Below are 25,647 nucleotides of genomic sequence, written 5' to 3'. Positions count from 1 at the left end.
AATGAGTTTTTTGTACGCATTTGGGTGGCGTCCTGGATGGCTTTGATTCACAAATCAGTCCGGCAGATAGCGCTGCAGTTCAACCCAGTGTGCTTAGTGCGAGTTTTTAACGTTCTCGATAGCGTAAGAGTTAACTCAAATTTGTATGGAGTTGGAACGTTTGTCTACGTTTGCCGCTAGGGGCGCTGTTCCAAGTGCATACAAATTTGAGTTAACTCTTACGCTATCAACAACGTTAAAAAACTCCCATTAAGCACACAGATGTATGGCTCTATCTCGATACTGGAACGCCTAGGAGTAACAATTTTGTGCCAGTTAATGGTAGGCAGCGGCAATGGAAGGCAGCGGCTTGTCTCTGCCCCTGGCATTGCTGACGTCCATGAGCGACGGTGACCACTTACCATCAGGTGGGCTGTATGCTCGTCTGCCTACAAAGGCAATAAAAAAAATTAAAAAAAGTTCCATCGCGCTGACACTAGATGGCGCTGCTCAGTGTTCTTGTTATTTGTGTTTTTATATCTTAAGTTAATGTGTTCAAAATTGATTTCCGTTATTCAATATATTAATATATCAAATCAAAGCTATATACTAAATATGCTGGTGGTAGGACCTCTTGTGAGTCCGCACGGGTAGGTACCACCACCCCGCCTATTTCTGCCGTGAAGCAGTAATGCGTTTCGGTTTGAAGGGTGGGGTAGCCGTTGTAACTATACTGAGACCTTAGAACTTATATCTCAAGGTGGGTGGCGCATTTACATTGTAGATGTCTATGGGCTCCAGTAATCACTTAACACCAGGTGGGCTGTGAGATCGTCCACCCATCTAAGCAATAAAAAAAAATAAAAAAAAATATATGTCGTCTAACTTAAGGTACTATCGACAATGTCTCAAGTTTATTTAGATAGCTGCTACTTTGACCTTGAAATAACATTAATCACCTGATAATAATTATTATCGTGAATTATAATTTAAGAGCTGTTTCTACGAGTAGCTTCTGTTTATAAATAATACGGATTAAACAATTTTTAGCCGACTTCAAATGTTCTATTAGCTATGTCTAGTAATAGGTCGGTAAATTTGTGATATTGTTTGAAACAGTTCGGACGGATATATCAATATTATTTGATATTTGTAGTAATATATTTTTATTTATAATGTATTTATTCTAAAGAAACATTCACATAACACGTCTTTATAATCGATAATGAAGAAGGAATTTATTTTTGTGTATTTCCCCTGTGACTATTGGAAGCTTGCGCGGATATATAATTATCATCAAAAAAATTATCATCACTTCTTGCTTATTTTTGTCGGCAACCAGTCGTGTCTGAAGGTGGTTTTTTTTTTTCTTTTATTTATTGCTTACATGGGTGGACGAGCTCACAGCCCACCTGGTGTTAAGTGGTTACTGGAGCCCATAGACATCTACAACGTAAATGCGCCACCCACCTTGAGATATAAGTTCTAAGATCTCAGTATAGTTAGAACGGCTACCCCACCCTTCAAATCGAAACGCATTACTGCTTCACGGTAGAAATAGGCAGGGTGGTGGTACCTACCCGTGCCGACTCACAAGAGGTCCTACCACCAGTAAAAATATTGGTGCGTATTTTCCGTGATTCTTTTTATTTTACGAAAATAATAGACCAGCCAGCAGCAGCAGAATAATGCAGTTGTCATGAACGGCCTAAAGCCAAAAATGGTATAGAAATTTTCAATGAAATTTCACAATTTCACGGGGAAGTTGTAAGACTTAATAAGTCTACGCTTTGGAGGCGTTAAGCCGCCATGTCAGAGTAGAACCGATTGAAATCCCTTTTCGCTCAACGATCCGCGGACGAACCTTGGATGGGAGAGGACTGATCCGAGGCAGGTGTGAGCAAGGTAACACGATTCGCGAGAAGCGCATGTCCTCGCACCATTTTGCTCCTATTGGACACCACTTGTCCAAGTCAGTAATTTTATTTCCAAGTTAAATAGCAATATAATAGGTTGGGGAAAAAGTTTCTTCGCATTTTTTTAAGAAAATTCACAACATTTTTTAATATAGTTTATTTACATTTAACTAAAGTATGAAGGTACCATTTTGTTCGATAATTTTTTACCATCTTGTAGGTAGGGACATGATCCCATTGCTATAGAAATTTTGGGGCTTCTGATCATAATACCGCGACAATTGGTTTTAGCAGTCCTCTCGTGATGTTCGCCTGACATTGCCTAAAGAATTCTGAAGAGACCGAAACAGGTGAAAGTCTGAAGGTACAAGGTCAGGACTATACGGCCGATGCATTAACACCTCCCAGCCAAGCTCTCTTAATTTTTACTGAGTGGCTAAAGGTGTGTGAGGTCTAGCGTTATCATGATGAAAAACGACACCGCTTCTGTTGATTAATTCCGGCCGCTTTCTCTCAACTTCTTGCTTTAATCTCATCAGTTGTTCGCAGTAGAGTTCAGAATCGATGGTCCTGCCTGGTAGTAACAGCTCATAATGAATAATGCCCTTCCAATCTCACCACACACACAGCATCACCTTGTTGCAAGTTAACCCGGGTTTCGCCATAGTCTGTGAAGCCTGACCGGCCTTTGACCACGACCTTTTTCGCACATTCTCGTCGTACGTGATCCGCTTTTCATCACCAGTTATCAGCTTCTTCAAAAATGGTTTGGTTTTATTACGTCGTAATAAAGAATCACAAATGAGTACACGGTTCATTAGTTTCTTTCAGTGAGCTCGTGAGGTACCCAAATATCGAGCTTTTTTGTGTACCCTGTTTTTTTCAAATGCGCCAAAACTATTTTGTGATCAATTCCCAGTTCTTCAGCTACGTCGTAACTACTGATATGCCGATCTTGCTCCACTTTTTCAAAAATGGCATCCATTTTATCTGTAATAGGGCGACCAGAGCGACGTGCATCTTTGACATCAAAATTTCTGGATTGAAAACGCTTAAATCAAATTTGTGCTACTCTCACAGACACTGCACTAGGTCCATACATATCGCAATTTTTTTCGATGCTTGCGTTGCATTTTTAGCTTTTTTGTAGTAAACTTTTAAAATGTATCGAATTTCTTCATTAGATTCACTCATCTTGACAGTACGAAAAATAAATAAAAATCACACATTTTCCTAATTTGAATTTGGAATTATCTTCTTTAAAACTTAAACTTTTAATGACACCAAAACCAGCCAGATACAAATAGTATGTATAGCCAAAGAGATTTTATTACAAATTCATACATACTATAATGCGAAAAAACTGTTTCCTCAACCTATTAATTTACTTATAATAATATTACAAAATAACTTAAGAATTTTGCGTTGAATGCAGATAAAACATAATTTTGTTATAATCCTTTTGAGTTTTAAATCGAAGCGCGATCGATTGATAAAATAATTATTTTGCTTCACAGCACCGTGTGATTGCGTAATCTCAAAACATCAGTCACACGGTTCTAGCGCATTAGAGTGGTTATGTTTATTGGTGAATTAAATAAAAGAAGTGACATAGCATACAATGTTTTTTTATCTACTAATTGTGATTTTAATAACATTGTATTACTATGGGGTTAGGACTTTTGATTACTGGAAGAAGAAGGGTGTCAATCATGATCCGCCGCTACCCTTCTTTGGAAATAATTTAAGACAGTTCATGCAAAAAGCCAGTATGGCAATGATGGCCACGGAGACGTACAAGAAATATCCTGAGGAGAAAGTGGTGGGTTTCTATCGAGGTACCTCACCTGAACTCGTGGTACGGGACCCTGAACTCATCAAGAGAATCCTCGTCACAGATTTCAGCAGCTTCTACGCAAGAGGCTTTAATCCACACAAAAAGGTAATAGAACCGTTACTTAAGAATTTGTTTTTTGCTGACGGCGATCTTTGGCGGTTGATAAGACAGAGATTCACTCCGGCTTTCAGTACCGCTAAATTAAAGGCAATGTTTCACATAATAACCGAACGTGCAGAAAAATTACAAATGATTGCGGAAAACGAGGCCTATGAAAATTTTTGCGACGTCAGGGAACTGATGGCCAGGTACACGACCGATTTTATAGGCGCATGTGGCTTTGGCTTAAATATTGACTCTTTGAGTGATGAGAACTCCCAATTCCGAAAACTTGGTAAGAGGATATTCAAAAGAGATCTCAGCGATGCAGTGCGTGCTGCCCTTAAATTAATGTTTCCGGAATTGTGTAAGCATTTAACGTTTCTGACGCCAGAGTTAGAAAAATCTATGACGTATTTAGTACAAAATGTGATACGCGAAAAGAATTACAAGCCCTCCGGAAGAAATGATTTCATAGATCTGATGCTTGAGCTCAAACAGAAGGGAAAATTACTCGGGGAGTCAATAGAAGCCAAGAACGCAAACGGAACACCAAAACAAGTTGAACTAGAATTCGATGACTTGCTGATGACGGCACAGGTCTTCGTTTTCTTCGGAGCTGGTTTCGAGACATCCTCGACCGCCTCGAGCTACACATTGCATCAATTGGCCTTCAATCCAGAGTGCCAAGAGAAAACACAAAAGGAAATCGATGAAGTTTTGAGCAAACACAACAACAAGATTACTTATGATGCTATCAAAGAGATGACATATTTAGAAATGGCATTTAACGAGGCAATGAGACTGTATCCATCAGTTGGATATTTGGTGAGGATGTGCACAGTACCTGAATATACGTTTCCGGAAATCAATTTGACTATCAACGAAGACGTAAAATTAATGATTCCGATTCAAGCTATACAGAAAGATGAAAAGTACTTCAAGGATCCTGAGAGGTTTCATCCTGAAAGGTTTAGCTCTGGCGCGAAAGCAAATTTGAAACCGTACACATTTTTGCCTTTTGGTGAAGGGCCACGGGCATGTGTTGGTAAGTAAGCGCTTAATTTTGATAATTGGTTTTGTAGTTAGTCAAAGCGTATATTAATTGGCATTCGGATTTTTTTTATAGCAGCCGTTAATAGACTGATGGTAATCCCTATCTTGTATTAAGTTGTTATAAGAACCGTTACAAAAATTCCTTTACTAATATTGACTTCTAATGTCAGTTTCCCACACAAACAACCCACTCAGTTTCTCACCGGATTTTCTCAGTGGTGTTTCTCAATTCTGATCCGGTGGTAGATTCTATACAGCACTGCTCTTGCTAGGGCCAGTATTAGCAAATTCTCTCAGGTTGAGACCGTGAGCTCGCCTAATCGTCCGCTCGTAGTTGGAATAGCTCTTTAGGCAAATAATATCAGATTCTGTTGTTCCATTGGATCTATTGAAATTCACGTGTAAAAACAGCACACGTGTGCATTATTGAGAGGCACGTTGCTTAGAAAATTTGATGTTAAAGTACCTAGTTAACAAATTAATTACGGTTTTCTTTTCAAAATAATATTCTCCAATTCGATGTTCTTAAAGCCGAATTCGGACAATCAAATTATGTTATGTTAGTCTTCGTATTTTTTTGTCACTGCACAAAATTATTTTTCAAATCAACTTTAAAAAAAGGGGTTCTCAATTGGATTGCTTTTTAATACGCTTTTATTAGCTTCAGACGTTTGTAACGGAATCTTTGAACATAATTTTGACCCCCTTCAAAATGTCGGAATAACTCGAAAATTGGTATACTTATTAAGGACCGACAACAATACAATATAAAAAAAAAAATGAAATAATTTAAATTCAACTAAAAAATGAAAACTAAATAATAGCTTAAAAAAACTAACAAAATACGCTTTTATAGAAAACCCAACTAAAAATTTAAAATAGATTTTAATAAATTTGAATTAAAAATAGTGTAAGAAAGAATGATAATTTATTATCTGTGTTTTCTAGGTGAACCGAATTTGTTGATTCTTTATTTTTTTAAAGCTGGTAGGTTCTCCTGTCGTCTCATTTAAATGTTATCAAGGTCGGGCTAGTGGCTTTTGAGCTATGCTTAATCTCCTCTTCCTCCAATCGATCACTCATTGCGTCGTAATGCGCCCGCTGAGATCTTTTCTTGTGATTTGTAGCCACTTATGTCGGTCATAATGAAGTGCTTAGTCTAGTTTCCAGTCCAGTCCTCGTGAGCTATCCTTAATAATGCATATTAAATACACTTCGACTATATTGACGATATACTCATTTAATCCTTTTAAAGTCAGTTGTCTTTTTTTTTTTTTTTTTCGTGTAGAGGGCCGAACCTCCTACGAGGTCCCCGCGCAAAAGGGGCGCGCGGGGTATGTGAGACTCAACGGTCTGCATGGTGTTGTGAGTAGACCGCGGGCCCAAGGATTTTAGGACCCACCCACTAAACGACTCCCCTGCACTCTTACACCCGACGTCCGATCCCCTCCGAGGTCAGAACCCGGATGAGGTAGGGGGGCTACCGCGGTCAACACTACAACCAGACGGCGCGGCTCACCCCAAGGACGCCCAGCCGACGGAGCCTTCGAGGCGAATCGAAGGCTCTGAAACGTCAGCCGTCTCGGTACGGCAGCCCGTCGGGCCGCCCAGACGGTGCCGCTGGTGTCCCGGAATACCCCGCTGGACCAGAACCAGCCTGCCGGGTCGGGACGCGATACACCGTCGACCGGTCGCTCTAATCACTCCACGGCAGCGCGCTAGAGTGCTGGTAGCGCGCCGCGCGGCCTCACCCCCTCAGGTCGCCCCTTGACCTTCACCGGGGGGAGGCCGCCACCTACAGGGGCCGGGACGTACGGGCGTATTCCCGCCTCCGGCCCCCGGCTCAACGGCGACGGATCGGTGCGGAAAGGGAAGAGCTCTCCCTCTCTCGCTCCGCCGCCTCCTTCTGCGATATGGTGGACTCGCAGAAGTCGAGCATCGCCTTCCAGGACGCGTCGCTGCCGAGTATCGTAGCCACGACGCGCGACAGCGAGAGGTCCTCTCCAATGACCGCGACGAGGGCGGCGCGTTGCTCGTCAAATCCAGAGCAACGCGCCAATGTATGTTCCGCTGTGTCTTCCTCGTCGCGGTCCGCGCAGTGGTGGCACTGCGCCGTCGGTTCCCTTCCGGCTATCTTATGCAAGTACCGGCCGAAACATCCGTGGCCGGTAAGCATCTGCGTCAGCCGGAAGGTGAGGCATCCGCGGTCGCGGCCCACCCAGTCCGCGAGAACCGGGCGGACCGCCTCGACGGTACGGAGGCCGGCCGACGGGTCCGCCAAGCGGCGAGACCACGCCTCCAGCACGGACCGCCGAGATTGGAGCCTCCGCGCTCGAACTACTCCTTCGCCGGGGCGCCCTTCCCCCCTAGAGCGAAGGTCGCTACGCCACCGGTAATCGGCAGCGAGCGCCTCCGCCTCCAGGTCCCAGGGTGGCGCCCCGGCGAGCAGGCACGCCGCCTCGAAGGAGACGGTGCGGTATCCTCGGATCGCCCTGACCGCGATCGCGCGCTGCGGACGTCGCAGCGCCGCGACGTTCTTGCGGGTCAGGGCGTGGCACCATACGGGAGCCCCGTATAGTGCCATTGACCGCACCAAAGTCAGTTGTCTGTATTGTAATTTTTTTTTATTGCATTATGCATTTATGTGTAATATAATTGGTATTAAATAAGATAGACAAAATTCATTTTTCTAGGTTGTAGAGAAACAAAGTTTGCTGAATTGGCTATTTTTATTTTTATATTTAATTGTTCAGTACCGGAAAAATATTAAAATTAGTATTGCATGATAATTACAAGCGCTAAATAATGTAACACAAGACAACATGCATATTATGTTCATCTAATTAAACCAGTTTCTAAATATCAAACATAAAATATTTTGGAAACCAGTCGCATAATAATAACTTCGAGTTTTACACTAGAAAAAAAAAGTAAGACTTTTTGTGAATGGTTACCGGATTCAATGGAAATCACAATTTGAATGTCACCTTGAAGGCGACCTTTAGTGCGTTTTACGACAGCCACGGCAAGAGATGGGGCGATGCTATTGTTTTGGACACGACATAGTCGAACTTATTTAGTGAACACAATTTTTTTTTACAGGTGAAAGACTGGGTCAAATGCTGTCGATGGCGGGCTTAGTTGCTGTATTACAGAAATATACGGTAGAGCCCGTTGAGATCAGCCTACGAGACCCAATACCTGATCCTACCACAACCGTTTCTGAAGGCTTCGTCCATGGTCTACCTCTCAAGCTACGGAGAAGAGAACGCAGAATCTAGTCGAAGCTTCTCGTTAGTCGTGCGTAAATTCACTTACTTTTATTAGAATCTGTTTTTTTGGGATTCTTGGGGGTCTTGGCATCAGACTTTTTTAAATAAAAAATTGGCGTAAGAACCTGGGTATTAAGACTGTCTTTAACGTAGACTCTGGTTTAGGTTCAGATGATTTTGTATATTATAATATTACTAGAGGATGACCGAGCTTTACTCGGTTTTTTTTTGAGCAATTGTTGAATTGATTGCGCAGTTGTTAGAAATGATATTTAAATACGAATTACATATTGATATTATACCTAGTCAGGTCATAAATTCTGTCACATGTTTAATGTAAAATAATTGAAACAAGTTTATTCATTATGTAACCATTCATATACCAAAATGAACTTAACAAAACATAGATTCTTATGACACTAAAGTTTATTCAAAATGACCTCCGTGATTTTGAATACAGCCCTTCAATCTGCGCGGCCAGTCGTCTATCGCAGCACGAACGAGGTCCATGTCAATATCGGCGGCTGCCTTAATCAAGGATGTCTTGAGTGACTCCAAATTGGGATGAGGCTTTGAGCACGTCTTTTCCTCCAAGTTTTGCCATATCTTGTAATCTAACGGATTCAAATCTGGACTGGAGGAGGGCCAGTCTTCGTGTAGGAATATACGACGGTTGCGTGTTCACATCACGTCGGGGTCACCAGTTGTAGGAATATACGACAAAGGGAAGATCTTCCACCGAGCGGGTGATATTGCTCGGTAGACCGACGGTCCGAATGTTGTTGTTCGGAACTTGTATATATGCGCTTTATCTTGAAAATGTCGTAAGCGAGATTCAGGCATCTGTCAATTATCTTGCGTTGTATGATGGCTACCCGCCACACTTCGTGCCAGATGAAGTCGATTTCACGCGCCGCCAGCCAGTCTTGTGTGCTCTTCGCTCTATGAGCTGGCGTCGAATCTTGTTGGAATACCCAGTGCCTGTTATTGAACATGGTATGAGAAACAGGTTCCACAAGGTTTGTCAGGACTGTATTTTGATACACAACTGCATTCGTTTTTACACCTTTCTCACAAAAATGTACCTCTGTTAAGCCCCAATAAGAAACTCCCAACCATACCATGAGCGAAGATGGAAAATGACCTCGTTGGACACGCGGAATACGGTTGCTCGCTTCTTCACTACTGTGTGCGTACACCTTATCATTTTGTTTGTTGTAACTCTCTTCTACGGTAAAAAAAATTTCATCCGAAAAAAAAAATTCCCGATATTTTTTTCCCGCGTACCGCTTCAACAAAGCGCGGCATCTCTTCAGTCTCAGGTCCATTAGACGAGCATTCAAACGATGTCCTGTTTTTCTTCGATATGCCCGAAGCCCTAAGTCTTCATTTAACACCCTTTTCACCGTGGTTCTGCTTAACCCCATCTGAAGGACAGTTTCTGCTTACGTTTGGGATTTCTTTGAATTCGCGCCTTCACAGCTTTTGTCACTGCTGGAGTCCTAACAGACCGAGGGCGACCACTTCTTGACCTGTCATCTACACTAGTCTTCATTGTATCGTTTTATGGTACGATAAACGAATATTTTGGTTATATTCAAAATTTTGAGTATGTTAAGAGTTTGAATGGCGCGTAACCGCAACGATGCAACGCAATAACTGCAACACGGCCTTCTTTAAGTGTCCACTCCATATTTAAAAATGAGTAAAATTCTTACATTCATACACTTTTATTTTCATGAACAATTCGAAATTCGAATTCAATAAACTTTTTTGTGGCCAGCATTCTAAAAGAAAAGTTTTTACTGTGTGACAGTACTTATGACCTGACTAGGTATTATATGTATTTGTTATTTTCTTTCAATAAAAAATATAAATGTAATAAGTTTATGTTTAAGTTGATTATCGATAAATTGATTATTGAAAACACGAATAAAACAACATTTTCTGAAAACAAATCGTAGCTAGATCGATTAATCGCCCCCGAAATCCCCTGTATACTAAATTTTATGAAAATCGTTGGAGCCGTTTCCGAGATTCAGATTATATTTTTATATACAAGAATTGCTCGTTTAAAGATATAAGATTAGTTTTTTTTTTTTGAATTTTATACAATGGTTCTTTATACTTTTGTTATATTTTAATATTTAGTAACGCGAACGGCCGAGTCTCAACCGGCAATGTAATGTTAAATTGTAAATTAATGACCTCTAAAAATAAAAAAATAAAAAAAATGTTGTAATAATAAAGAATGTAATTAAAATCTTTATTCATCATAACGTTGTTTAATTATACATCGTTTTATCTTTAAAACGATGGATAGACTAATATGCTCACGGACCTGCTAGTATTGACCTGGTAATCGGAGTTGAGAGATCGTGAATGCCTCCACCCATCTTGAAACAGAAGTATAATGGTTTTGGGCTCAAATGGAGTCACCCGTGCTAATGGCACAGGTGGTAGGGCACCACTAATTGAAGTTGTTTGTCAAGAATGTGTTTCAGATGTTGGTTTATTTGGAACCGTTGGTATTGGAACACGAAAGTTATTACGTTTGAATTTGAATTACAGTACAGTGAATTCAATCTATATGAATTCACTGGGCGTCTTATCCGTAAGGTCAGGATATTAAAAATAAGTTATAAATAATTCTGACGTACTCAGTGTTACTGATAACTAAACACTACACGCGGTTTCATTCGTTTTAAATTTGCAATTCAGAAACACGTTACATGTTACATTTTCAGGGGGTTAAAATATTGCTTGTGTCAAATAAACTGGATTTGGAGATTCAATAATATGACTGCCATATTTGTGGCGGGTTGCCATCATATGTACAACACAAGATATTTGACTGATGTCTGAATCTCGCCTACGGCATTGTCAAGATAAGCTTAGGCAGTGGCTTGGCTCTGCCCCTGGCACTGCTGAAGTCCATGGGCGACGGTAACCACTCACCGTGAGGTGGGCCGTATGCTCGTCTGCCTACAAGGGCAATAAAAAAAAAAAGCTTCCATATAAACAAGTTCCGGACAACAACATTCGGAGCGTCGGTCTACCGAGCAATATCACCCGCTCGGTGGAAGATCTTCTCTTTGTCGTAAACGACCTACATATTTACGATAACAGACATAGAACTGGCGTTGCCCAGATCATATATTAGTCCTGGTCATAAATTATCTTTGTTCGATCATTATTACAAGATTGAGTAAGTAATATCTAAACAAACAAAATTCCACATCACAATACATATTACTATATGAGATACGATAAGTATACAAATACTATCTATATATTAACGTGTTCAAGCATTCTGATAACAAAATTACTTGGATATAATTAATTTTAATACTGTGATAGTGCCAATCCGTTATCGATGTAGGTGCACGAGTACTAATGCAAAAAAACGAAATCATTTCTCTGTTTTTGTGTTAGGTAGGGTGAGCTGTACTTTTTTTGCTAACCGTCCTTTATCGTAAAAAGCGTTCCGTTAATAACGCCTTTTTTGTGTGTATATTTGATTTTACGACGCGAAAAGTGTACAGGCCATTTATTTATTTAATTTTATGCGGAAAGAGTAGTGGCGAAATTAATGCCAAAGATATTCTTCACCAGTCAACAAAGGGCTATGTAGAGAGCGCTATGGTAGGAGCTTTGCTTAGAAAAATGAAATTACATAAATATAAAAAAGGATACATAACATGCCAAGCAGTCTTATATATTTATTGTATCATAGAATTATGTGCAACTTACTTAATGTACCTGAATACAGGGTGTCTCATAAAGGGTATGTCAAACAGAAAACTGTAGATACTGTTCGTTTGGTTTTTTTTTATCAAATACTTAATTTTGTATAAAAAATATATAATTTTACACCCAGCAAGGTCTTTATTCTTTATTAAATTTATAATAAAAGACAAGTTTTAGGTAACCCATTTTATCTCTCATAGAACAGTTGCAACGCAATTCAAAGTCAAGTGTAGTGTATGAAATTTCACAACGAAATTTAATAGGAATATAAATCTAAGTGGAATTTTGAATAGTTCCGTTGTGATTTAGAGAAAATCACGTTTTTCTAAACCTATAACCGTAAAAAACGTTATCAGTGTAAAGTCCGCTCAGAGGATTTCGCAGTTATACATATTTTTATATACTAGAGGTCCCGCAGTAGTCGAAATTCGACTATAATTAATTGGAATTGTAAGTTTGTACACTATTATGATTGTATTTTATACTTCTATAATCACAAATTTCGCGAAGACTACGCTATAAAAAACATTAACAAAGACAAACCATATTCTATTCTCAATTTGACAACCGACGTCAACAATAGTTTGACAATAAATAGTATGCATGCGTGTGTGCGTCAAATACATGGTATGTAGTGTGTGTAATGTTTTCTTTATTGATTTAATGTATCTTTTATGCATTATTTAAAAAAAATATTAGCATTGTGCACTTCTTTTCTATATTCTCTATAAGTGTGGAAAATTAAATACTCCTCCGTACGCGCAATTTTCGTAAAAAGGGATACAAAGTTTTTGCTTCACGTATTAATATATAGATGACAGTTGACATTCAATGAGGCGCGCGCATAGACCTATATAGTAGGGACACGACATATTGTTCTATACGTACAATTGCTTATATAAATAGCACCCATTTTGAAGGCACATACATAAACATATATCTATCTCGTTCTTACTCAGCACTTTAACTCGCAGGAAAACAATATAACAGTATTTCAGTGCGTACATAAAATGAAACATGAATATACGTAAATATCTCCGTCTCCGTCTAATGAGGCCGAAAATCCGCCATGTTTAGCGCGCCAAATGTCATTGTCACGTCAGTTCGGCCGTCTGTTTTGGGTTGTACATTATTTATTGACTTTGATATCGATTTAATATGATTGATTATATAAAATTTCATAATTTATCATGCTTAAAACATACAAAAATAATAATTAAAACGTATTTTATAGGATCTCAAGAAAGTCGATGCCCTAAAACTATTATCTATATGTATTTAAATTCATTATGGAGCCCTCATCCGAAAAATCCATTTTTCGGTCGGAATCTATTGATCATGACACTAATCATAAATACCACTTTAAAATATGTCATCAAAACATATTTAGACATTCTGTTTAGATATTTCGGGAAAAAGGCTACCGACAAAATCTCTTCGGAACTATTTAAATAAAATAGTTTTATTCCGCAGTGAGGAAAACACTATTGTAAATTTGTTAAATATTTAATAATTAAGTGATTTTAGAGAGGAAGTCACAAGGAATGACGTTTGTAATTAATGAATAAATGTTCTGTAGGTGTTTTTTTTTTCACGCGGTCCCTTAATAAGTTTAAAATTTGAATCACTCTCAAGCGAAAGTGATTCAAATGGTGCGGCGCACCTTCCTTGGGGTGCGCTGCGGTAGTATGTTACGGACTTTAGAGTCAGCAAAACAATTAAAATAGATTGTTATAGTCTAAGAAAAACACGTACTCAAAATACGATAACATTTAGCATGCTAGAAATGGGCTGATGGCTTTGAACTACGCCATATCTTTATGTTTTGCGACAAACGACAACTTTATAAAATCAGTGTAGCAACTTTTAAAAATCATCATATCGTTTACTTGGCAAATTCGAAGGACGAACTTGTCTTAGATTTCACCCATCTAAATCATATCATATTTGCACATAACAATATACCTACTTACTTCCCATTAAAGTATAAATTCTACAAATAAATAATACTCAACAATATTTAAAATAAAATGAGCCAAGAACGTTTATCGATAAAACCTGATAACATTGAAATCTTTTGTACAGCACTAAAGCCGCCATGTTTTGTGGCCAGATGACGTCACAGTGGCACGAAATTTTGGTTGACGTTTCATTTCCATAGGTTTCCTACTTCATTGGGCGCGCGGGAATAATGAAAGATATACAACTGGGGAGAGGTTAATCGACATGACGAAAAAAAGGTTCTCAAGTAAATAGTTTCAGGATAAAGAGTACTTGACCAAGGAGTTTCCGAGCGCTATGGTATGTCGTTCTTCACTTGAGGTTTGCGGGGAGTCAGCGGGAGGCAGCGTCTTGGTTGGGCTTTTGGCATTGCTGATGTCCATGAGCGACGGTAATCACTGACCATCAGGTTGGCTTGTACGGTGGGCGGTTTGCTAGTCTACCTACAAAGCGGAATAAAAAAGGCTTCAGTTGGTTTATTCGGCAAAGCTTACCATTGAGACGTCCAAAATGTTGACTCCCGGGTCGCCCTTTTCGCCTTTCGGTCCAACTGGTCCTGGTGCTCCTGGCGGGCCCAGGGTTCCCGGACGGCCCTGTCAAAATATTAACTATTGACTGATGGGCAAGCAATTTAATAATCACGACGATCTCTGTCATAGAGCATCCAGGAGGAACTTCCTTTAGTAATTATTGGTTCTGAAGAAATCTGCTGGTGTTAGGGCATGAGTCGGCACGTGTAGTTGTCACCGCCCTGCCTATTTCTGCCGTGAAGCAGTAATGCGTTTCGGTTTGAAAGGTGAAGCAACCGTTGTACTGTAAAACTAAGACTTAGGAACTCATGTCTCAAGTTAGGTGGCGGCATTTACCTTATTCACGTTTATGGGATTCAGTATCCACTTAACACCAGGCAGGCCGTGAGCTCATCCACCCATACAATAAAATATATATTGCAACTTCGAGCTTATGTTTCGGCGATTGAAACATGAAATGTTGATGCTTTTGTTGGTATTTCGGGTAGCAGCTTTAACATCAAGTAAACCGTAAGCTCTTCTGTCCCCACGGGTCACATTACACGGTATTAAACATACAAAAGCTCTCCATATACTTAAGGTCGTATTGAAAATATCATAATTGACTGGACATCAAAATTCGTTGACATAGTCGTTCGCTTAAAGTTATATGTAGAAGCTTAATAAAAGAAATTAACTTATAGAAGCTCAATAAGAAATGATGTACCTTGGAATTCTGATCAGTCAGCCGAAAGTAAAACAAATATCATATATTATTATCAATAAATTATTGTCAAGAAACATTTTTTTATAATATCAATATTATTGAAAACGTAATTATTCTATTAATTAGTATATTATTCATTTATCTTATTCATGATATTATAGTACAAATACTATAATGAAATTTTAATGTACTAGTGAAATGCGTTCACTATTCTGTGCGTTGCCATGCTTGAAAGCTTATTGGACATAAATATTGACAGAGCTCGTAAAGACACATTACTCGGTGGAGGGTCAGTGGTGATAATTAAATGTATAGCATTTTATATCGTATGTATCTTTGTTTGTCTAGCGGTCTTCGAGATCTAACATCTAAGTGTTTTTTTTTTATTGCTTAGATGGATGGACGAGCTCACAGCCCACCTGGTGTTAAGTACTGGAGCTCATAGACATCTACAACGTAAATGCGCCACCCACCTTGAGATATAAGTTCTAAGGTCTCAGTATAGTCACAACGGCTGCCCCACCCTTCAAACCGAAACGCGTTACTGCTTCAAGGCAGAAATAGGCAGGGTAGTGGTACCTACCTGTGCGGACTTAAGAGGTCCTACCACCAGTAATTACGCAAATTATAATTTTTCGGGTTTGGTTTTTATTACACGATGTCATTCCTTCACCGTGGAAGTCAATCGTGAACATTTGTTAAGTGCGTATTTGCAACAACAGTTTTGTTGCATATATCGTTACTTTAATTTATCGTAATGCGTTGAGTTGTCTGAGATCTTAATCGTAATGCACTAAAAACATTTCATCATCATTCTCCTGTCCGTCTCCCAGTCACCTGGGGTCAGCGCAACATGTTTTTTCCTTCCATACTCCTCTATCATATACCATTTCTTCGCTCACTCCCCTCTTAGACATATATCGTCTTTCACGCAATCCAGCCACTTCTTCTTAGGTCTACATCTTCCTCTTCCTCCAAAAACATTTATTTATATAAAAAGGGTTACAATATGTCTAATGCTTTCCGTAACTGCACTAAAAATTATGAGTTTCATTTGAATTCAACATCAGCCATCTTCTATTTTTTGTTGTCATGTTACGTAACCATAACAAGACAATTGTCTGTGCCGGCGGGGAAATCAAAATGAAACGAAAGACCATGTAATTTAAGCTCATCACTACTGGTGGTAGGTCCTCTTGGGAGTCCACACGGGTAGGTACCACCACCCCGCCTATTTCCGCTGTGAATCAGTAATGCGTTTCGGTTCGAAGGGTGGGGTAGCCGTTGTAACTATACTGAGACCTTCGAACTTATATCTCGAGTTGGGTGGCGCATTTACGTTGTAGATGTCTATGGGCTCTAGTAACCACTTAACACCAGGTGGGCTGTGAGCTCGTCCATCCATGTAAGCAATAAAAAAAAGAAAAAATCATTGGTTTTGTCCTAAATAGTATATTTATCTGCTATAAACAAAGCTAGTTTTTATAGTTTTAAAATCACTGACCATCCAGCCGGGTAGTCCAGTGTCCCCCTTGTCCCCGGGGCGGCCGGCGGGCCCGGGCGGTCCGGGGGCGCCCGTGGCCCCCCGCGCGCCCCCTGGCCCGCTGCGGCCCCTACGCCCGCGGGCACCTGGTTCTCCTTTATCACCCTTCACGGAAACACAAAAAAGAAATGTAAACTCTAGCTTAGAATAATTAGCAATTTTATTATTCACTAGCGGCCCGCTCCAGCTCCGCTCGGGTCTTTAACAAAAATTTCAACGATATTTGACGTTGTTATTGTTGATTGATCATGGACTTTTAACTTACGGTTGATGGTAGCTTTCATAGTGTAGTTTCTGAACTACGTAGCTTTAAAAAAAAATCTAGTAACTGTTTCAAACTTGGTGTATAGCATATAAACAACAGTAAGGTACCTTAATAGTTATGATATCGGTCCCTGCTGAAGCAACACTGATAGGTCCTGGAGGGCCTCTTTCTCCTCGGTCTCCCTTAAAGCCCTGTGGTCCAGGGGATCCGGCCATGCCTGGTAGACCTGAAGGTCCAATGTCACCTCGTTCCCCTTGCTTCCCGTCCTTCCCTGGGAACCCTGGTGGGCCATCATTACCTCGAGTTCCTTTTTCACCCTAAAAATATTATGTTAATGGGCTCATGCATGCCTAATTCTCTCAAACGAGAGCGCACAGGCCCGAGATAAGGCAAGTTCCACTCAATTAGGAAGAACTTCTGAAACCTATTGAACTGAAAGTGTGTCATAGTATTTTCTTCGATTTCGTGAGACGTAGACATAAAACAATTAAAATTTGTTTTTAGGCTTAATCCCTCCGTGATCGCGAAAACTGTAAAGTGTTTGAAACGTCGGAAACAATATACCGACAACTTAAAAATAAGCGAGGTTATGCCGCAAAAGTAGTTTAAATGGCCAAAGTATGTTCGCGAGTGTAGCAATTGTGCTCAAGGGTAATCAAGATTAGCAACCTGCTGCTAACATATTTATATAGTTAGTGGTCTGTGTAACAGTTACTTTTACTTATTCGTCCAGGTGTAATTAGTAGGTACCAGAAGATTTCAACACTTCAAGTTATTACTGCGCTGGGAGTTTGAAGAGTACGACAGTCACTAGTACATTACAAACGGGATTTTGATCAATCTTAATAAGGGAAGCGACCTTTGTATCCTGGACTCTATGGGATCCGGAAGCTATTAAATAGCAGACGGCGTTACTGTGCATCCACCATCATACAAAATAATAAACTCGTATTTTGCTACTTACCTTTTCTCCCTTGTCACCCTTAGCACCTGTCACTTGCGACCCTATGAAGACAAATTAAAATATTTGCATAAAATGGCCGTGTGGTTTTATCCTAAAATCTAGCTTTTTCGGTAGGTATGGTCAAAGAGTTTCTAAACTATAGCACCGAAATACAGCCATCACAAACCGAAATTACCCGATAGTGAGGTGTATTGTGACCTAACTCGGGTCGGCACCACATTCATGCTTCTTTCTGTCCAAATCGCTGATCGCTGCAATCGCTGATTCTGGTTTGTAGGGTGACATGACCGATGCGCAAGCTAATACTTCAACTGACCTTCGAATACACAACTACTAAATGTATGGCTTTCATACCCATAAAGCCAGAACACGTATGGGATTTTGATGTTCTCAACTCCTGTGGAGGATAATGATGACAATATATCCAGGATAATGATGACAATATGTAAATCAACAACCACAAACCTGCAACCATAAATTCTGGATCTGCAGCATTAAAAACTCCAGCTGGTGGTGACCCTGGAGGTCCTGGCTCCCCACGTTCACCTGTGAAATAGAAGGAGGTTTTTACGAATGTAAACGATGAGCTTTCAGACCCCGTTGCTATAAGCAAGCTCCTTATCCTATTTGAGTTTTTAAAGGTTGACGCTTTTGGTCTCAGTGCATGATTTCTTGTCGCTAGAAATGGCCAAAGTAAGCCGACTGCCAGCCCATAACGTATGTCACGACGATGAAGAAACTAATGTTGATAGCACTAATTACGAAGCCCATTACTACGTTCAATTTTAGCCAGTCATCTTTTATCATAGATCGGTTGATGCATATCACGATCATTACAATACCAGCGATCATCAAATTCCATTAAGCGACACGACACGGCGAATGGCGATATGTCTTAGTAAGAGCAGTCTCATTAGCATTAGAACAGAATTTCCCGCCCTACACACAAGGACGTGTGTTAACTTGAGTAATATAAAAGCTCTGTTTGTTCAGTGGTAAATTATTTAATATTAAATAATAATAATAAATAATACCTAGGTTTACAATTACATATCTTTCTCAGAGTATTCACGAATAGGAAGCCCTATTAAAACAGTTTCACTATTTTAATTTCCGGTTAACATAAATTTAAAAAATGAAATAATAAGGTTAAATATGTTCTTTTGACTAGTACCCTTTTCGCCTTTATCTGCTGGACGTCCGTTGGCACCAGGAATGCCTGGTCTTCCGTCGAATCCTGGGTTTCCACGATCACCTTTAACACCTCGATCGCCTTGAGGTCCCGGATGACCCTAGTTTACGAATTTAAGGTAATGATGAGATATTAAGAGTTGTTGAAAAAAAAACACAAATTTTGTTATAGTGTAGCAAACGAATTTCTATTATTGAGGTGATTACAGAAATCGATAGACATGTGTGTATATCTACCGATCCTCCTTAAGTCTAAGGTCAAAAACTTGTGACAATAATACAAAATACAAATACAATAATACAAAGTATAAGATAAAAGAAAAGTGACCAACAAAATAAAAATTAAATGAGAGCATCATCAATATAGTCAAAGTCAATTAAATACTTATCACGGACAACTCAAAAACTACTGAACAGATCTTGATAGAATTTAATTTGGCATATTTAAAAATGGCTTCACCCAATAACAGTTCTGAGGTAACACAGATAAAAAAAACTACAGTCTAATTCCTTCGTCCGAATGTCTCCTACTTTTTTTGAGGTCTGCTCACATCCTACCTTTCAGAAGCAAGCACTGTTCGTGCCGTGGTCGTCGTTCCCAATTATCACAAATTTGGTTATAACGTGTCGAATATGATTTGACGCTATAGTGGACATTGTAACTGATTTGAAAAGTACATCTACCATATATGCCTATTGGACACTTTTTGGAGATATAAAATCAAGCTGAGTTCATAATTAGCTGTACTGTATTACGAAGCACAAAATGTTTACTTCGCTCTAAAACCGCTTACAAGTGTTTGAAAAATAAAGAATGCTCACCCGATCCCCTTTGGCGCCTACCGCACCATTCTGTCCTCTCTCTCCCTTTTGTCCAGGGAATCCTCTTTCTCCCTGCGGTCCCATTGGGCCAGGTTGCCCCGAATCGCCTTTTGGCCCTGGAGCACCAGGTCTACCGATAGCACTTCCATATGCTCCCATTAAAGATTCCTAGAGGAAACAAAATTAAGTTGCATAGTAAGCACGGTTTTTGTAAAAATAATAATTGTGATAGTGTATTTGTGACAGTCTCTGTATTATAGCTCTATGGTAATACATATACTTAATTAATTTAATTCATTGCATTTTACCTATTACGTTCCGCAAAAGACGAACCCGAGACTATGCTGCTTTACTGCTATGCAGCTTTTAATTAGAATATAAAATTAGCATTTCAACCATCAGAGAAACAGTTGATATCTCAATTGTATTAAAAAGCGTTTGTTATAACTTTTAAACTATAAATCATAACTGCTTCACGGCAGAATTAAATGCTCACAATTTTTTTTTGTTCAATACCTACAGCCACAAGCAGCGCTCACTACCACACGGTGATATAATCTGTGGTAGAAACAGAAATACCGCCAAAAACGAAAATATATATAAAATTGTACTCCAAATATGTACATATTTCAATTGTTGTATTTTAATATTTTAAACTCACTTCAAATACATCTTGCATAATAATTTTCTTGTTTGATTAAGAATCGACGTGTACGACTTCCATCGACATTCAAACATTGAAACAATTGAATCACAAAAGCTATTGATAAAGATTAAATCACTGTTACTTTTAAAGTATTTGTGAGAGAACGTGGTTATTTAACTCTCAACAAAGAAATGTCGTGACAGAAACAATTCATATCGTGAATAAAACAGATAACAAGCCCCAAACTTTTGTCGCCAACGTCTCGAGGCTTTCAAAATAATCTGTTTCATCTTGAATTTCTCGTTGATATAAATCTTAAAGCGTAACCGTGATTCGATATGTATGCAAAGCTAGTGGGTGGATATTACCCATTACCCTGTTTCTGTCGAGAAGTAGTCATGTGTTCCGGCTTGAAGATAGCCATGACACAATATAATTGAGATTTCGATCTCATGTTTGAAGGTGATGGCATTTACGTTGAGACACCTATGCTCTTCGCTAACCAATTAAAACAGTCATCCGAGACCCATCCTATCCATCCTCCATCTATCATCATCCATCTATCCTATCCAGTTATAAAATGGATAATTTTATTTTTATTTTATTGCATAGTTATTGAACAAACTCAGCCTCATTGAATAGCGGTATTATTTACTTTAAAATGATTTATCAGTAAGAATGGCTTCTGTTGACTGCTGAGGAATATTTAAACTGCACATCATCAAAATAAGTATTTAATCGAAGCAATTCATGCCCATAATTAGAATGCCTAAATTAAACCAATCTTGAAAACCGTTACTAACGATAAATAAAGAACCAATCAAATTCAACTTCATTTCAAAGCTATATTAGCGGACCCAAACTGCCTAAGACTTGTGGTCGAAATCTCAATTGAAATAGAAAAAGCGGCTTCTGAATCAAGAAAGCTGTATAGGTTGTACCTACCTGTGCTTACAATAGGTCCGAAAAGTCAATTATCTAACAATCGTTATTACTGACAAATTGCAAAAGCATGTAAGTGATGCATTGTGTTAGTAATTTTAAATGTTTGTGTAATTCTTCTTCTTCTTACCTTATATATTTGTCTAGGTTTCCAATTGGACTAAATGGCGATGGCATGAAAATGATAGATTAATTATCACATACAATCTACATTATTATGCATAGCTAAATCATAGTATTCACATAAATTCGACTCGTCTAGTCTATGAAGGTTGCTGCTGTATTATGAATCTTTGTAGCGAATTGATTAATTTGTGAATGTGTGGAATAAATATTGTTATGTAGTTTTAGATTTTTAGTTGTATTTCGTGATAGATAACGAACAGCACGCTTCATATCTGCCAATAAGCATAGTATATTCGACTTTGGCTAGAATAGTTACGCAGACATTTTTGCTTCTATATACCTTTTCTTGTCCCACAATAACTTATTGATTGTGGTAAGTTTGCATTTTTAACTTATGTTTATATAAACAAAGCGTATAAACATAATGTGAGCTTACTTCGAAATTGTTGTAATCTGGTGTTCCTGGTGGTCCAGGAGGCCCCGGAGGGCCAGCAGTGCCAGGTCGTCCGTCCACACCGGCTTCACCTTTAGGGCCGGGTTGTCCTTCGTGACCTCTTGTACCGGCGTCTCCACGATCGCCTTTATCACCGCGGGGTCCTACGGGCCCACGCTCACCAGGAGTACCAGGCTGACCCTGAATAGAAAAATAATCTGAATTATTAAAAAAAATCGGTTGACTGTAAAGTCGGTTTACTGACGATAGTTGAACTTCATACTTGATGAAAACATGTAAATGTATTATTGTATAGCAGCTGTCCACGCGGATGCATCGCTCACTCAAGTAGGAGAGAGACAGATGTCGAACGCTGCCGAACGCGGAGGCCGATTATGCCTCTTTGTCACTCGTTGCGCGCTCTCGCTTGCACTTCAAGCCTTAAATGGAACGCCTCAGAGCGAAGTAACGCCACATGAGGTGCAGCCGGCTCCATCGAATTATAAGACGTTGTCACGCCAAAAAATTGTCTCTTTATTTAAGGAGATTATTCACCTAGTGAATATGCCACTCCATTGTACAACGAAAGAGAGTCACAAAATAATTATATAAAAAATAAAGGAAACCGTTATCGTCTCTGAAGGCCCCCCAAAACTATTTTATAAAGTGACTCAGCCATTTCGGATTCCGTAAAAGCGTGATTTACAGCTCCAACTTGTCGAAAATCTGCATATTTTGCAAATAATTGTTGTCTCAAATCATCGTGCCGCGCACACTCCATCAATTATAAATAAAAATTCAACATGTAATCTCTTCTTCTTTTTGCCACAGTTTTTTGCGTTTCATTATTGTGTCTTGTCCAGAGGGAAACATTGTAAACCAGTGTATTATGGTGTAATGACAAAGACAGAAAAAAACAGGCAGCTTACCGGCATACCAGGAGGACCGGCCCTTCCATCTGCCCCGATCATCCCCGGGGGACCAGGTGACCCCCTTAATTCAGGCGCAGTTTGTAGCAAAGACATGATAGTGCTAGCATTACAGCCGCATTGTCCAAGTGAAGCGTAGTTTTCCCCGAAAATTTGCTGTAAAACAAACGTTAAATATTTAACCACAAAATAGCCTAACAATACTTTCATAGCTGAATTACACAGGGTAAGGCGGCAGTTTCCGAAGTCAAAAGAAGAAGAAGCTAAACATAAGTGAAAAGTGGTATTAAATTTTTGAACTTAGCAAATTAACAAGAAAGAACACGTCAAAATCGAGATTTGCTGGCCCGCGTTCTAATTCAAAGAGCTAGCGGACGCAGTCTCGCGTCGAGCAAAACTCCACATAACAGTCTTTTAATTATGTTTCATTGCGCAGTTCCACATTCATTAGTAAAAGACATTGGTGATTTAAGTGACATCATGTTAAGTTCGAATTTCATTCCTAAATTATTACATCCAGCGTAAAGGAAGTCATAACTACTACTATTTGTAATAAACAATAAGGCTTAATTTAAAAATGCTAACTTGAGATCACTGACCTTTACGGAGCTCCTCTGAAACGAGGCCGATGTAAATAAAAGAAAATATATCAATATAATGGAACAAGACTAATTTGAAATTCAAATGAGGACAAAATTTTATCAAGGCAATCTATTAGGGAACGAGAAAGTAAATAAAGGAATCGATCGTCTTGAAATTTAACATTTTATCTGCAGCTACACGATAAACTAATCTAATTGCGTCCAGAAACTCACTTCAGTAAATATTAGAAAATGTAATTATGTAAGTCGCCCTAACTTCACCCGAAACATTGGAAAAAAGGCGTCAATAGTATGGTCTGTCAAATCGAATTACTTAATTCTGTTACGCCAGAATTCGAATTCAAAAAGTATTTCGAGAGCTATTCGATTGAAACGATATCGAATATCGCGCCAAGTGTATAATAAACTTTGTTACGAGCAGACCATCCCAATTTGTTGGACTGACGTTTTCTATTAACTGAAATTCCTGTGCTTTGGACGTGCGTTACTGACACACGTTTTGCGGTTCCAGTATTAATTTCGCCGACATAGCAGCTAAGGTATTTGGGTTTTAATTGCGTTTTTGTTTCATACGATAGTTGATAATAAATAAATAATAAATAAATAAATAAATAAATAATGAAAGACCAAGAATAGCCCGGAAAATCCTACAATTTTTGATTTTATGCGAACCGAATATTAAAAGCGCAGATTTTCCAGTTGCGACATAAGATCAAGTAATATAAAAAAGATGTGTGGTGTCGTGGGACAGCGGATAGGAACAAAGTTCCTTATTATAAAAATATTAATTTTAAGTTCTATTCGAGGTATAAAGAAAATAAAACTGGAGGTTTCGCAACAACCTACGGTCATATGTAATTTTTTGTACGTTATTACAAAGTTAAGTCGTACACTGCATGCATTACTAATAAAAATCTTACGTTACGGACGCTTTTTCCAGGTTAGGGTACCCCTCCGGATCGTCCCATAAGGAACTTCGTTCCACAAAATAGAATTGTATGAATAAAGTACTTTAAGTGAATCACGTTTTATATCATTTAATCAATGGTCGGGTTTTATTGGATAGTTAATAAATACATGAAGCTAAGTTTTTCACAAGTTTCTGGGTGAAAACCAGGTATTCTTAGTATCATTAGGCATAGCCCTAGAGGAAGTAGTCATGCATTTTATATGAGGGGCCGGGAAATATCTTTTAGAATGTAATTGAGATATCTCATATACTTTTCTTACTGGTGGTAGGACCTCTTGGGAGTCCGCGCGGATAGGTACTACCACCCTGCCTATTTCTGCCGTGAAGCAGTAATGCGTTTCGGTTTGAAGGGTAGGGCAGCCGTTGTAACTGTACTGAGTCCTTAGAACTTATATCTCAAGGTGGGTGGCGCATTTACATTGTAGATGTCTATGGGCTCCAGTAACCACTTAACACCAGTTGGGCTGTGAGCTCGTCCACCCATCTAAGCAATAAAAAAAAATTGACCTCAAATTTCAAGTTGAGGCATTTATATCTCTGGACTCGAATAAAACTTAATACTGCGGCAACGAGATAGCAATTCTTTTTTGGCTAAATTCTTTAAGGGCCCATCGCAACCTCAATTTTTTTTTGTTTAGTTCTTTCGGCAAAACGATATTGAAATATGATTCTAAATATTATTTCCGGCGTTTCAAATAGTTAACAGTTTTCTTGGTCACGGTCGACTCAGGGGTTAATCGACGACATTTCAATATTGTGTCGACTCGCGAGGATTGTTGGAAATACAATTTATAAACGTAGATTATTGTAATAGTCCTTTCGCCTTGAGCTGTCCTGAGACAAAGTTTAAAGTTTCAATGTGGCATTCACGCTGTTGTTTCATACAACTGCGCTCATTGTGGCCAACGACGTGAATAGAGATAGCGCTATATGGAAATATCCAATGGCGTAAGCAATAAGAGACTGCGTTTTCTTGATATTTATACTTTAATAAATTCGTGCCAAAACAAATTAAGCTCATACCCTGTGATAGGCATCACTATCCGCATGAGTCATTAGGGGCAGAGA

At 39.1% G+C, this 25,647-nt stretch overlaps 2 protein-coding genes across 8 annotated transcripts in view; one reads left to right on the top strand and one right to left on the bottom strand.

Annotated features, from left to right (window-relative positions):
• LOC101737883 (collagen alpha-1(I) chain) overlaps window positions 1-25,647 on the bottom strand; it is a 242,025-nt gene that overhangs the window by 11,920 nt on the left and 204,458 nt on the right. For all 7 annotated transcript variants that reach the window (XM_062671262.1, XM_062671264.1, XM_062671263.1 and 4 more), the window contains 9 exons: window positions 23,008-23,163; window positions 22,082-22,279; window positions 19,932-20,099; window positions 19,093-19,210; window positions 18,384-18,464; window positions 17,919-17,959; window positions 17,062-17,271; window positions 16,651-16,794; window positions 14,405-14,503 (listed from right to left, as the gene is read on the bottom strand). In XM_062671262.1, coding sequence (XP_062527246.1) covers window positions 14,405-14,503; window positions 16,651-16,794; window positions 17,062-17,271; window positions 17,919-17,959; window positions 18,384-18,464; window positions 19,093-19,210; window positions 19,932-20,099; window positions 22,082-22,279; window positions 23,008-23,163 — 1,215 coding nt within the window. The remainder of the gene's footprint in view (window positions 1-14,404; window positions 14,504-16,650; window positions 16,795-17,061; window positions 17,272-17,918; window positions 17,960-18,383; window positions 18,465-19,092; window positions 19,211-19,931; window positions 20,100-22,081; window positions 22,280-23,007; window positions 23,164-25,647) is intronic.
• On the top strand, window positions 3,517-8,168 carry Cyp6ab5 (cytochrome P450). Its single transcript, NM_001110537.1, is given in 2 exon segments — window positions 3,517-4,879; window positions 7,990-8,168. Coding segments are annotated over 2 exon segments (1,542 nt in total).

This window comes from Bombyx mori, chromosome 11 (assembly GCF_030269925.1).
Source record: "Bombyx mori chromosome 11, ASM3026992v2".
Lineage (NCBI taxonomy): Eukaryota > Metazoa > Arthropoda > Insecta > Lepidoptera > Bombycidae > Bombyx > Bombyx mori.
The sequence above is the reverse complement of the archived record's forward strand: the minus strand, read 5'-3'. Positions and strand labels throughout refer to the sequence as shown.